The sequence below is a fragment of the Canis aureus genome, chromosome 7 (genome assembly GCF_053574225.1).
Source record: "Canis aureus isolate CA01 chromosome 7, VMU_Caureus_v.1.0, whole genome shotgun sequence".
In the NCBI taxonomy this organism is placed as follows: Eukaryota; Metazoa; Chordata; class Mammalia; order Carnivora; family Canidae; genus Canis; species Canis aureus.
The window spans coordinates 61733459-61747833 of NC_135617.1; the positions used below are offsets into that span (position 1 = coordinate 61733459).

Here is a 14375-nt window from a genome sequence, read left to right on the forward strand (position 1 = left end):
GCCTCTCTCTCTCTCTCTCTCTCTGTGACTATCATAAATAAGTAAAAATTAAAAAAAAAAAATGCATGAACATGCTCTTCACTAATAGTGTTCCTTTTTCTTCTTGAAATTTTATTTCTGTTCACTTCCCCAGTGGAATTTTATCCTAATGGAATATGTGTAATCTATTTCATGCTTAAAACTCTTTCGTTTGTTTCCCTATCATATTTCTCTGTAGCGATTTTATATAAAATTAAAACTTCTTTAATTTCCTGAAATCATAAAACTCTGAGTACTAAAATTTTCTTCTGGTCTGAGTTATTGTTAACAATTATTAATAGGGGCAGCCCGGGTGGCTCAGCGGTTTAGCGCCGCCTTCAGTCCAGGGCGTGATCCTGGAGACCCAGGATCGAGTTGGGCTCCCTGCATGGAGCCTGCTTCTCCCTCTGCCTGTGTCTCTGCCTCTCTCTCTCTCTCTCTGTGTGTCTCTCATGAGTAAATAAATAAAAATATTAAAAAAAATTATTAATGGGACACGATTGATCAAAATAACACAAATGTATTATTAATTTGGATGAGTTATTAATAAACACAAAAACTAAAATTATACTGAAGATGCATCTCTTAGTGAGATGATAATGCTGGATGACTTTTTAAAATAAAATTTATTGACTTACAACACACATACCTACATGTGACCAGGTCAGAGCATTCAGCTCTTGAATTATCCAAGTAAACACACTCATACAGTTACCACCATGTCCAGAAATAGAATATTGCTGGCGTTGGGTTATTTCTTCAGTTTGTTTTTATATCCATGGAAGAATATTACATATTGTATGAGATATGAGACAGGGGCCAAGATTGATTACATTTCCATTTTTTATTCATATATATGTACGCCCTGAATATCCTCAGTTGCATGTACTGATAGAAATAGAAGTTTTGTTAAAACAGGATCACTTGGGGATCCCTGGGTGGCTCAGTGGTTTAGCGCCTGCCTTCAGCTCAGGGTGTGATCCTGGAGTCCCAGCCCCTCTCTCTGTGTCTCTCGTGAATAAATAGATAAAATCTTTAAAAAAAAAAAAAAAGGACCACTCAGTTCTTGATCTGCTTTGAGTTATATACTGAATATCACATAGCGATTTATCACTAACAGACTTTAATTACTTCTACTAGGCCTTCCTATTATTATTAATAATAATAAGGAATTGGAAACCATCCAGTTTCAAAGAAGATTCACTACTCATTTATTAGAGTTGCTGGTTTTCTCAGCTTTCTAGATGTCCCTTTATATGGTGGCCAGGAGTGGGGCGGGCTGCTGGGGCGATAATAAGCCCAGTTAAGATTTGGGATGAGGTGAGTAAGAGGTCTGTCTTTCTTTTGTAGAGAAGGAAGGCATTTGTGAGAGTGCAGGTATTAAAGGTCAACTTGTACCTTTGTCACCAGTCAGTTCCAGAAAACAGCTTCTATGGAAGTTTGAGGCCCTGGGAATTAAGAGAAACAAAAACTCTCTCTTAAAACTTTGAGTGCGTGTGTAATGCTTGGAAAGTGTTCGTCTACTCCCAGGAATCTACAGACCCTAATTAGAAGTCCCCTAAAGAACCTATATGACTCAAACCAGACTAAACCAGTCTCTCTACATTTCCTAGTTCGCGGTTTTAAGATTTGTCTCAGTATGGTTTTTTGTGCCAGGTCAGCACTGTGTGTAGATGTTTCCCTGAGCAGGGACCTCAGAAAGCAGGGAATTGTGTTGACCAGACAGGCAAACTAATGTGTTAGCAATACTCCTCCTTCAAACTTTCTCCAATTCCATTCTTATCCGGCATTAGCTCTGCAGTCTGAGTTCCCTTATCTGTTATTTTTACCTTTTTATTACGTGCGTACTTATTCATGTGACCCGTCATCACCTTTTCTAACCATAAACATCTCAAGAGCTGATGCTTGTCTTAATCATTTCCTGGCATTGTGCCTTACACTTAGTAGGTGTCGAATAAGTATTTGTTGAGCAGATAAGTTGATAAATGAATGTCTTAAACGTCTTCACATCCCCTGCAGATCCTAGAGTCCCAGATGAATGGAAGGATTAATCAGTGAGCAAAACAATGAATTAACAAATCAATGAACTAACGAGGCATTGAGCAATGGGCTTTGAAAGAGAGTTCACTACTCACATGAGGGTCCAGATATGCAGAATTGGGGTAAATGGTGTGCAGTGTACAAAACAGACTACTCCAAATCAAGTCTCCTGTTTTGTATTTAATTCTCTAATCGGGGCGGCCCGGGTGGCTCAGCGGTTTAGTGCCGCCTTCAGCCCAAGGCCTGATCCTGGAGTCCCAGGATCGAGTTCTGCATCAGGCTCCCTACATGGCGCCTGCTCTCCCTTTGCTGTGTCTCTGCCCCTCTCTTTTCCTCTCCGTCCCTCTCTCTGTCTGTCTCATTAATAAATAAATAAAATCTTTAGAAAAAAATTCTCTAATTGGTCAGTGTAAATGTAATTGTTCTTACCAGAACATCCAAGTAGGGGCACCTAGGTGGCTTAGTCGGTTGGGCATCTGCCTTTGGCTCAGATCATGGTCCTAGGGTCCTAGGATCGAGCCCCACGTCCAGCTCCCTGCTCAGTGGAGAGACTGCTTCTCCCTCTCCCTCTGGCTACTGCTCCCTCTGCTTGTGTTCTTTCTCTGTCAAATAAATACGTAAAATCTAAAAAAGCATCCACTTTAAATCCTGTCCTGTGCTTTGCACTTTGTCTTGCAGGTGTGAGTGGCATCTCTGCACCACGGTGGTGTTTAGTCCATACCTCAGCCCGCGTGAGGATGTAAAGTCCCCTACTCTGCACATGAGTGGTATAGGCCAACAGGAACATCTGGCTGCAGCCACGTTCACCGACATGTCAGCCGTGGAATAGTGTGGACGCCTTCTCTCAGCTTCTCAGGGTCTCAGTCCTTTTGGGTTTGTCTCATTGACCTTTTTTTATGGTTTTGTGGCTGGACATTCACGGCCAAGGCAGGCACCATGGGGGATCAGCAGCTGTACAAGACCAATCACGTGGCCCACAGTGGTGAGAACCTTTTCTACCAACAGCCACCACTTGGCATCCATGGTGGGCTGAACCACAACTATGGGAATACAGTCACAGGGGCTGGAATGGATGCCCCGCAGGCGTCACCCATCTCCCCCCACTTCCCTCAAGATACTCGGGATGGTCTAGGCTTGCCTGTTGGTTCCAAAAACGTTGGCCAAGTGGATCCCTCGAGGCAAGGAGGGTGGGGAGGTCATACTGGGCCTGGAAACCACGTCCAGCTACGCAGCAACCTGACCAACTCTAACATGGTGTGGGGGACACCGGCCCAGGCTGAGCCCGCCGATAGCTACCAATATACCTACTCCCAGGCCAGCGAGATCCGGACCCAGAAACTCACCAGCGGCGTCCTGCACAAGCTAGACTCCTTCACCCAGGTATTCGCCAACCAAAACCTGCGAATTCAGGTCAACAATATGGCCCAGGTGCTGCACACCCAGTCGGCAGTGATGGACGGAGCCCCTGACAGCGCCCTCCGCCAGCTGCTGTCCCAGAAGCCCATGGAGCCCCCAGCGCCGGCTCTTCCTGCTCGCTACCAGCAGGTGCCCCAGCAGGCTCACCCTGGTTTCCCCAGTGGGCTGTCCAAATCAGCTCTTCAGGTGGGGCCACACGCTAGCCAGGGCCACCTGTATTATGACTACCAGCAGCCACTGGCTCAGATGCCAGTGCAGGGAGGACAGCCACTGCAAGCCCCTCAGGTGCTGTCCCAGCACATGCAGCAGATGCAGCAGCACCAGTATTACCCACCGCCACAGCAGCAACAGCAGCAGGCTGGGCAGCAGCATATGTCCCTGCAGGAAATGCAGCAGCAGCAGCAGATCCGCCCGCCACAGCCTCAGCAGCAGCAGCAACAGCAGCTGCAGCTGCAGCAGCGGCAGGGTCCGATGCAGATACCTCAGTATTACCAGTCCCAACCCATGATGCAGCACTTGCAAGAACAGCAGCAGCAGCAACAGCAGCAAATGCACCTACAGCCCCCTTCGTATCACAGGGACCCCCACCAGTATGCCCCGGAGCAGGCGCATGCCGTCCAGCTGATCCAGCTGGGCTCCATGCCCCAGTACTACTACCAGGAGCCCCAGCAGCCCTACGGCCACCCCCTCTGCCAGCAGAGCCACCTGCCCCAGCACCAGCAGCGCGAGGACAGTCAGCCCAAGACTTACCCAAGCGACAGGCAGGCCCAGACCATGCTGAGCTCCCATGGCGACCTGGGGCCTCCCGATGCAGGAATGGGAGACCCGGCAAGCTCGGACCTGAACCGGCTCAGCGGGGCCCTCCCCCATCGGCCGCTCCTATCCCCCAGCGGGATCCACCTCAACAACATGGGGCCTCAGCACCAGCAGCTGTCTCCCAGTGCCCTGTGGCCCCAGGTATTCTCATGGTGGGCGCAGCTTGGAGGATCTCAGTGTGCTATAGCGTCGGCCAGAGCAGAGTCTAGGTCGTGCCCACCCCTCTCGCCAGCCCCTCCAGTGCTTTTGTTCTTTATCCACACCACGAACCTTAATGCACATGTGCCTGATGCTGTCTGTGCCAGGTACATGGAATGCAGGATCAATTTCAATTCAGTCCTTTGCCCAGTGAGCTTACAGTCTTGCTGCAGCAATGCCCATAATACCATACAAGGTCCTGAATGATGCATGTAGTGGTCAAGGCTTGACTCGGGGGCCCAGGGACCACACAGGGGGTGGGGGTGGGGGTCTGGCCCCCTTAGGTCTGAATCCTCAGGGAATTCCTTTGTGAAACTGTTCCCCCTTTGGGAAGGTGACCACATTATGACAGCATTTCTCCAAGTATATTGCTCCGACCAGAAATACCATAGAATGTTTAATAGATATAGTGGGGATGGGGGTGGGGTGAGTTCTCCAGATAAATACATTGGGGGATTCCTATAGAGAATCTGGTTGCAACGCTGAGGGGCTTCTCAGAGCCTGTGCTATGCTGATGTGTGTGTGTTGTGTGTCTCCCAGAGATGAGACTCTGAGCTGCCCTCAGGATCCAGGCAGGTAAAGTGAGTAATAAAAGTGACTTGTTAAAAAAATTTTTAAAAATTAAAAAAAAAAGTGACTTGTTAGGAGACACTGAGGAATGGTGCCAGCTGTGGTGGCCTGGAATGTAGATGCCCCATCTGATGGTGTTCTTATTCAGGACTTTTCAAAAAACAATCTAGCCAGACAAAGATCATCCGCAGATCTGTGGGTCGCGGTCATTAACCGTTTGTTTCTCAAATGTATTTGCCACAAGAAGGTTCCTGTGTGCTGGGCACTGCTCATGCCCTGTCATGTTCCTGGGAGCTACCCTCGTATGACAATAGGCTCCGGGGAGAAGGAAAGCTTGAATGGGACCAGGGTAGATGGAGAGAGGGCTCTGATGGAGGCTGGAGACGAGCTCTCCTTGAGCCTATCTTGTTTGAGACCCAGGCCCAGTGGTAACTGGGGGAGCCTTTTTGAATATAAGAATAAGGTGACATGGCCACAGCTGACCTGACCAGCAGGAGATCTCTGGGCATGATGCTGTGTTATGCAGCTCTCTTGTTCCATGCCTCTCTCGGGAATGGAGCCTATCTATGCACACAGTGGTAGATGGGGAGAAAAGGAAGGAACGAGGTCGGGGATTGAGTCCTGGCGAGCTGGTGGCTGGTGGCAGCTGCCGAAGTGGGTGTGTTACTGATTTGGGGGGCTTGGGGAAGCGAGGGAAAGAAGTGAACGACCTGCTGGCCCTGTGAGCTGGGGGAAGCATACTAGAAGTGTAGGCCCTGGGATTCCCTGAGCTCAAAGATTCCTCCCGTCAGAAACACACTTTTTTCTCTTTCTTCTTTCTTCCGGTGTCCTGCATGGCTCAAAATTAGATGCACCTACCTGATGGCAGAGCCCAGCCAGGGTCCCCCGAGTCAAGGTAGGATGGATGCAAGAAGGCATGTTGGCATTTTGGGAAACTGGGAGGTGTTCCTGGGTTGTCTATCAAGATTCATTTTCAAATTCAAAGTCAGTTTTTCAAAGAAGTTTATAATAAGAATAGCAGCTATCGTGTTTGAGTGTTTACTGTGTGCTAGGCACTCTCTATTTTGTGTAATAAAGCAACTCCAGTGATGGTGGGTAGGATTACCACGTGCCTAGCACATAGTAAGCACTTGACCATTCTTAGTTGCGTTCCTGTGACTTTACAGATGAGAAAACGGCCTCAGAGCTTAGATTTGTACATCAAGTAAGTGGCCATATTGGGATTGACTCCGAAGGCCATGTTCTGTCCACCAGTCAGTATTTATTGAATACCTACTGAGTGTCAGGCATAGAGCTAAGCTTTGAGAATGCAGCATTGAGTAGTACAGACTTATTTTCCCCCATCACAGGCACGGTAAATTCTTAGTCAGCACCTGACAGACTGCTACGACATGCTGTCTAGAGGCTGAACCAGAGTACTTAGACATGTGTCTCTAAGGGAGGGCTTCTGGAAGAGGAGGCCCGAGGCGACCCTAGAAAGATAATAGGTCAAAAGTGGAAAAAAACCCAGCACTTGACGGCCTAAAATGAAGGATGTTTTTTTCAACTCTTGCATGATTTTGAGCAAGCCCTTTCCCACTCTTGAGGCTCAGTTTTCCTTCTGTAAAGTGGGCTTAGTTCTCTGAACAGTATTGGGATAATACAAGTGGGACCCTGGGAGCACTGGATGAATGAAATGGGTTCATTGCGGGGTGTGAGGTCTTGTGGTAAGTCACCCTTCCTCTTTGTCAACATGTGTGTCCTCTCCGTTTGGCTCTACCCTTGAGCAGTAGCCAACCAAAAGGAGTGTTTGGGGAGCAGTTTGATGCCAAGAACAAACTGACGTGCTCCATCTGCCTGAAGGAATTCAAGAGTCTGCCTGCCCTGAATGGCCACATGCGGTCCCATGGGGGAATGAGAGCCTCCCCCAGTCTCAAACAGGTTAGCGGGAGCCGGTGCCTGGCCCTTCCCAGACCATGTGTTGCTTGCTTTGCTTTGCTGCCATCAGACAGAGAGTAATGTGACCCCCAGGTGGGCATCTGGGGAAGCACAGTTCTTCCCTAACAGGAGTACTTAAGCTTTGATGCTAGGAGCTAGCCAGATTAAACAGACTCCACTTCCACTGGTTTCATGAACAAGAGTCAAAAGCAGGGGAGCTGGAAATCTTTTGAGGGGTCCTAGTTTCTCCTCTTTCTGGAAAAGACAGCAAAGAAAACATGTAGATGCAACATTATTAACTTCTGCTGCTTAAAGCACCTAAGACCAGAGTCTCTTGGGCCTTCCAAATTAGTAGCCGATGGCCAGAGAAAGCAAATGTGACCAACATTTTCTATTCACCAGTGTGCTAGTGTTAGACTCTAGCAATGGAAGGTCTTTAAATACCCTCAGGATTATCCAGAGAGGATATCCATGTGGTGAAGTATCCATGCAGTTTTAGAGAAAGATTTAAAAATGCAAAGAATTTTTAAAAAATGCAAAGAATTTCTTAAATTCTTTAGATAATTGTTGATCTAAATTAAAGTCTATGGGATTAACTCCCTGTTCACCAAAATTGTGGATACCCCAGGTCACTCCCATCTCCTCACCATTCCAAATACAAGAGCTTTGTCTTCCATTTGACAGATGAGTACACTGAGGCTTGTAGAATTAAGAGGTCCTACACAAGAGCTTATTATGTTTTATTTTGTGCCTACCAGTCCATTCCTTTTCTTTAAAAGTTATGACAACAACAAAAGATCTGTTTTAATTATACAAGTGATAACAGTCAAGATTTTTTTTAACATAGAAAATAGAGTGCATGGCCTTGCCCACTGCCAACTGGCATCACTTGAGCCAAGGGACTCAGGGTTGCAGGAAGGAAACCACCCTGCAGTGGCTCTCTACCACCCATGCGTGATGCCCTGCAACATTTCAGGAAAAGCAAAGTGCATCCCCACTGGGACTGGCTGCTCTCAGCCCAGGATCAAAGCCTTTATTGTCTGTGTAGGAGGAAGGAGAGAAGGCCCTGCCGCCTCAGCCTCAGCCTCAGCCCCAGCCGCCACTGCCACCTCCGCCTCCGCCGCCACCGCAGCTCCCTCCCGAGGCAGAAAGCCTCACGCCCATGGTCATGCCCGTGTCTATCCCTGTCAAGCTTCTCCCGCCCAAGCCAGGCTCTCAGGGCTTCGCCAACAGCATCGTTGCCGCCCCCTCCGCCAGAGACAAGCCAGCCAGCTCGATGTCGGACGACGAGATGCCCGTGCTCGTGAGGATGACCCTCTCTCCCCCACACTCACCCCAAGGGGCTGCCCCCCACCCGCCTGCTGTGAGTTGCTGCTCTGCCCCCCGCCCGCCTGCGGTGAGAACATCCCTTTGCTTTCTTGGAGATGGGGCAGCTCTTCCGGGGTCACTGGCCTGAGCATAAGCATGGCCGTGGCTGGCTTGGGAATCCTATCTCTGTCCACACTGCCTGCTACCCAGTGAACACCTGTCACTCTACCAGGCAAACGGTCTGGGTTAGATTCTGAGAGGCCTGAAGGTATTCCAAAATTAAGACACATGATAACTCAGCTGGTAATCACGGCTATTAAAATATAGAAGTCCTATCTCAGTCCTATCTCAGCTGGGCCCTGGCCCCCCAGCTTCAGGATCTGCAGACCTCCTCAGATCCAGCAGCCAAAGAGGTAAAAACCCTTGGCACAGCAAGCTTCCACGCAATAGCCCTGGCATCCATTCTGATGGTCAGCCTAACTAGATGCTTAATATTTTCAGTATCCCACCTGCATTATTAGCCTTAGAGGACCTAATTCACCAAGGTTCCCAGAGTAACTCCACTGAGAGAGACATCTACCCCCCCAATCTCAGGAAAGCAAAGATATTTGTGTTTCTCACTCACTCTTAAGTTCTTCTCTTTCTCAAATTCCAAGCGTGTCACCCAAGCAGCTTAGCTTGGCTCTGGAGCAGAGATATCTCTCTCTTTCCCCCCGTCTTTTGCCTCCCTCTCTTACCCCCCCTCGGTCCCTCCCTCCTCTTTCTCTCTTCCTTTCTTCTTTCCTCTTCCCTCCCCTCCTCTGGGGAGTCTGTAACCCATGTGGTTGACTATATCTAGATCTGTTCCCTCCCCACTAAGTGATGTGCTGGGTCATATTTGTCCTCAAAGAAAAAGTGGCTGCTGGGATTCCAGGTGGCACGAGGGTGGGGTTAGGCCAAAATAGGGGTACGGTGAATAATTGAAAGAACTAGAAAAGTCCAAAAAGAACCTTTTTGGTTCTCTATGTAATACCAAGGCTTCAGAAGAGGAGAGGCCGAGGGGGATCTTCTGGGAGTGAGGGTTCTCGTGAACTTGCAAGACTTGGGAGCCAGCAACAGGCAGAGAGATGAAATGAGAGCCAAGCTCCCTCTTTGCCTAGGGATTCAGAAGGAGAGACACTGTTCCTGTCCCTGGAGAACTCTCAGCCTGAAGCTGGAGACAGTAAGGTTCCTAGTCACACAGGGGTCAGAGCCCCAGGCAGCACCCTCCGCCCCCACTCAAGACCATGAGAGAAAAACCAGGGCAGAGAAACAGTGATCCCCTGGGAGTGGCTGCAGGGGAGCACCCCTGGACAGCTAAAGTCACTAGGGACTGGGGAGATGCAGGGAGTTTGGTATGAATTTGCTCAGCAGACCCCCATGAAGATAGTTCTGAGCAGGGTTTTATAGGCAGAGATGAAGCTGGCTTTGTAGAAAAGGCAAGAGAGACGTCTTAAGTAAGGAGACAAACCGAACTAGAAGCATGTAGCTGGGATTGAGTAAATAAGAGCAAGAACCTGACACTTGATGTAAAGAAACTTAAATGTCTGGGAGGGAGCCCTGAGTTCTAATCCCCACTCTGCTACTGGGCCCCCCTGGCGATGCAGGGCAACTAAGACCCTCCCCCTTGCAAAGCCTGCATTTCTTCCCCAAGTCTGGGGTTGGACTCATCCAGGGGTCTCCCTGTTCTGGGGGAGCTTGTCAAACCTCTCAGTGAGTGGTTCCACCTCCAGGGGCTGAACAGCTTGGTAGACGTGGAACCCTGTAAATGCTTCCTCTCAAGTGACATCCAGACCTGACAATTCCGGGTGGCTTCCCTAGCCGGGGGTCCCAGAGCCTTGCCTGGGGTTGAGAGCTGAAGTGACAGGACCAGAGGCTCAAGTAGAGGGACCTTTGCCCCCCTGTGATCAGAGGTCTGGGTTCTGACACAGGGTTGAAGCCATGCAAGCTCTGTCTGTGCTCAGATGACCTCATCCGTTACCGGGGAATGGGACATAAAGCTTCAGGTTTAGTTCCCAACCCGGGGGCACAGACGTCCACTCCCAGTTCTCCTCAGGTCTGTCTCTCTCTCCACCTCAGCCTCAGGTGGTGAGGAGCCCTCTGGTGGGAGAGGAGGCAGGGTGTGGCACTCTGGCCTAAGGAGAGCCCCCTGGGGGTGAGCCCGAAGCCTGGGTGGGGGGGCGCCCTCGGCCCCTTCAGCTTCCAGAGACTTCCCTCCTAGGGGCTGGGACAGCACCCCCAGAACACAGCGAAGCTGAAGGAGAGACAGACAGAGCTGAGGGGGGCCTGGAGCAGGTCACATGGCCTGGAGGCAGCTGGTCACATGACCACGGCCAACCTTTCCCATCACCCCCTGCTGCCTCCTCGCGGGGCCACCCTGGGCACGGGAATTGCCAGGCCCTACAGCTGTGACAGGCACTGGCCTGCAGGGCCTGGGCGGGCACCACAGACGGCCCAGAACTTTCTGCAGGTATCCCCGCCGGCCCTCGCAGAGGCACTGGGGCCTCCCCAGCCACACCCCGCCACACCGAGCGCTCGGTTTCTCTGGGCTGATGCTGGCGCACAACCCGCGTCTGTTTCTGTTTGGCTCTGGCGTGCCCCGCTTATCTATTTATGTGCATATGTTTACTTATTAGTATATATGTATCCATGTGGCAGATCTTCCTTCCAGACTGTGCTTGGTTCCGCTGCCATAAGATAAACTAACCCTGCTGACAGGAAGCAACCCAGGAGAAGGGCTTGCTGCAAATGAGCTACCGTCCCGGGAGCCGTGGTGAGGGGTGGTGAGGGGGGAGCGTCACCAGATCCAATTTTTTTTTTCTTTTTTTTTTAAAGCAAAGCACAGGACAGGGGCCTGAAAGCCCCTCGATGGCTCTCCCTCGCTCCAGAGCTACCTCGAAGGAGAGCCCAGTGCGGGTCACTGGCCCCGGGCGCCTTGGCTAGGCTTGTCCGCCTCTTCCCGCTCCACAGCCTCTGTCTGCCCGGCTTCCCTGAATAGATTTGTTCTGTCCCCTTCTCAGAACATGTGTTCTCTGTCCCCGAGGTCTGTCCCCTGGGAGCGCTGGGGGAATTAAAGGGCCCCCTCGGCTGGATTCCACTCACCAGATGGGAATGCGGTGATAAGCAATAAAGAATGTGAATGTATTCTTCGTGCCCACCCGCCGTCGCCGCCACCCCCAGCCACCCCCAGCTCTCGCCAGACTGAGGGATTTCCTCCCAAACCGAGGCCTTCTCCCCAGTCAGGCCCCGGACCCCGCCCTGTGGGAGCTGGAGCTGGCTGTTGTTCGAGGCAGGGGTAGGCGAGGGGTAGGCGGCGGGGTCCCCGTTAGAGCAGACGCCCCCCCCCCCCCCCCCCGCTTCCCTCAGCCTGTGGCAATGGCCCGTGGGGAGAGCCGCAGGACTCGAAAACCGGCCCGTTCCTCCCGTTCTAGGAGATTCCCAGGAAGCACCAGCCGGGCGCGGCCAAAGCCGAGGAGCCCCTCAGGAGCTTGCCGGAGAAGAAGAAGTTCCGGCACCGGCCCGAGCCGCTCTTCATCCCGCCCCCGCCCTCCTACACCGCCAGCCCCGCCGCCTCGGCCTCGGGCGCCACGCTGTATCAGAGCCAGCTGCGCTCCCCGCGCGTGCTCGGGGACCACCTGCTGCTGGACCCCGCCCACGAGCTGCCCCCCTACACGCCCCCGCCCATGCTGAGCCCGGTGCGCCAGGGCTCGGGGCTCTTCAGCAACGTCCTCATCGCGGGCCACGGCCCCGGCGCCCACCCGCAGCTGCCCCTCACGCCCCTGACGCCCACGCCGCGGGTGCTGCTGTGCCGCTCCAGTGAGTCCCGCCCCCCCCGAGGGCTCCCCTCCTCCGCGGGCCTCTCGTGCACCCCGCCGGCTTCTGCTGGGCGAGGGCCCCGCGACGCCCCGAACTCAGTGTCCGATGCTTACCTTCAGGGGAACCCCAGTCTAGCCGGGGAGACCCCGCGGCCCGAACTACCGTCGCCTTGGCACAAGCCAGCGGTGGAGGCGTGCGCGCACTCCGTGAGCCCGTGCCCTGGATAATCGTGCCCGAGACGCCCCCAAATAAACGTGCTAAGTAGATCTGCAAATAGATTAGGTATGACCTGCGAGACCAGGCTTCCACCTCCTAGGCGCCTGCTGCCCAAAGATCGAGCCTGGAGAGCCGGCCAGCCCCCATCTCTCTCTCTCGAGTCAGGATGGTCTCAGAGGAGCCGCCCAGCTAGGCTCCTCTAGGGCTTCTCCTTACCCCGTGTGGGACGTGAGGGACCCTAAGCCGATTAGCAGCGCATGGCATCCGGTTCCTTAGACACCACTGGGGGTAACTCTGGCAGGGGTTGGGTGGGAGAGCCGTCCCGTTTTGACTTGAGGTTCCCTGCCCATTGGCTGTAGTTTCCTCGGCTCCCTTTCCTGTTGATCACTGACCTCTGGTTTCTGTGCTTCAGACAGCATTGATGGCAGCAACGTGACAGTCACCCCGGGGCCTGGAGAGCAGACCATTGATGTTGAACCGTAAGAAAAAGCCAATTTTTACATTTTTATTTACTTATTTTTATTTTACTTTTTAAAGATACATATATCTGGGTGTTATTCTGTATGTTGGCAAATTGAACACCAATAAAAAATAAATTTATTATTAAAAAATAAAGAAATATATACATTTTTTTTTACTTGTTTATGAGAGAGAGAAGTAGAGAGAGACACAGGCAGAGGGAGAAGCAGGCTCCTACGAGGGAGCCAGATGTGGGACTCCATCCATTGACCCCAGGATCATGCCCTGAGGCGAAGGCAGATGCTCAACCACTGAGCCACCCAGGCATCCCTATTTTTTTTTTTTTTTTTTAGAACAGAAGCTTCAGCTGAGGATGAGGAACTTTAAGAAGTAGCACCAAATGAGAAGTTATAGAAATTATAGAATCATGGTATTTCTCAAGTACTGGTGCTTCAAGGCTTTTGCCAAAGACTCAATGCATACTAAATCATGAAGCCCTATATTCGGGGAGCCTAGTCTCCTGGTCTCCGGTTGCATGAGCCAGTTTGGTTGTGGCCATATGCTTGCGCATCCCCAGTGACTGACGCATTCCTGTCAGAGTACCCAGCTCTCTATGAGGCTCCATCCAAATGCCCTTGCTTCCTTCCCTGTCCTCTCCCTAAGATTCTTGGCTGATCCTCTAAATAGGCTTGTTGAGTACTTAAGTTGTGGGTAGGGGGTAGGGACCACAATGCTTCGAAGAGAAATGTGCTATTATTGTCTTTTCTTATCCTTTTTTTTTAAGATTTTTTTTTTAATTTTTTTTTTTTTTTTTTTTTTACTTAAAGAAGGAACCCATGCGTGGGTGAATGGGAGGAGGGGCAAAGGGAGAGAATCTTTCAAGCAGATTCTCACTGAGTGAGGAACCTGCCTCAAGGCTCGATCCCACAACCCATGAGATCACAACCTGGGCTGAAACTTAAGAGTCGGAGGCTCAACTGACTGAGCCATCCAGGAGCCCAAGAAAGGTGCTGTTTTCCTAGAGAAGTGCAGAAAAGACCTGGTGGTAGAGTGGTGACTACATTGAGTCAGGAATCCAAAAACCTGAGTTCCAGCACCATTTGTTATTTGACCTTGATGAAGTAACCTTTCTAGGCTTTATTTTCTTTTTAGAGACTTTATTTATTTACTAGAGAGAGAGCACAAGCAGGGGGAAGGGGAGAGGGAGAAGCAGACTCCCCACTGAGCACGGAGCCCGACTCGGAGCTTGATCCCAGGACCCTGAGATCATGACCTGAGCTGAACGCAGACGCTTAACCAACTAAGCCACCCAGGTGCCCCAACCTTTCTAGGCTTTAGTTAACCCACCTGTTAAGTGGGAATAATTGTCACTGCCTTGCTTACATCATAGATCTTTGTGAAATTCAGATGGGATAATTTATGTGAAAGTGGTCTGAAAGGAATAATAAATATAATAAGCTCATTATGTTTGTTACATTTTTTTCTGGTTAAATGGTGCCAGTGGCCGTACTATGGGCAGCTGTTGCCTTGCAATTAGCACCCTCCCTGTCTCAGTTATAGTGAGCTACGATGCTCCAGGCTGA

General features: G+C 51.0%; 1 protein-coding gene and 1 long non-coding RNA gene across 24 annotated transcripts in view; one reads left to right on the forward strand and one right to left on the reverse strand.

Moving 5' to 3' along the window:
• TRERF1 (transcriptional regulating factor 1) overlaps positions 1-14375 on the forward strand; it is a 207938-nt gene that overhangs the window by 164937 nt on the left and 28626 nt on the right. For 13 of the 23 annotated variants that reach the window (XM_077903999.1, XM_077903996.1, XM_077904005.1 and 10 more), the window contains 6 exons: positions 2737-4431; positions 5907-5953; positions 6828-6978; positions 8024-8371; positions 11733-12117; positions 12746-12812. In XM_077903999.1, coding sequence (XP_077760125.1) covers positions 2995-4431; positions 5907-5953; positions 6828-6978; positions 8024-8371; positions 11733-12117; positions 12746-12812 — 2435 coding nt within the window. In that variant the 5' untranslated portion in view covers positions 2737-2994. The remainder of the gene's footprint in view (positions 1-2736; positions 4432-5906; positions 5954-6827; positions 6979-8023; positions 8372-11732; positions 12118-12745; positions 12813-14375) is intronic. The other 10 variants (XM_077904011.1, XM_077904015.1, XM_077904016.1 and 7 more) reach the window with 5 other exon arrangements.
• LOC144317515 (uncharacterized) lies at positions 887-5840 on the reverse strand. The gene is made up of 3 exons (XR_013383521.1): positions 2488-5840; positions 1417-1466; positions 887-1051 (listed from the first exon to the last, which is right to left on the reverse strand). It is a non-coding gene; the product is annotated as an uncharacterized LOC144317515 (long non-coding RNA).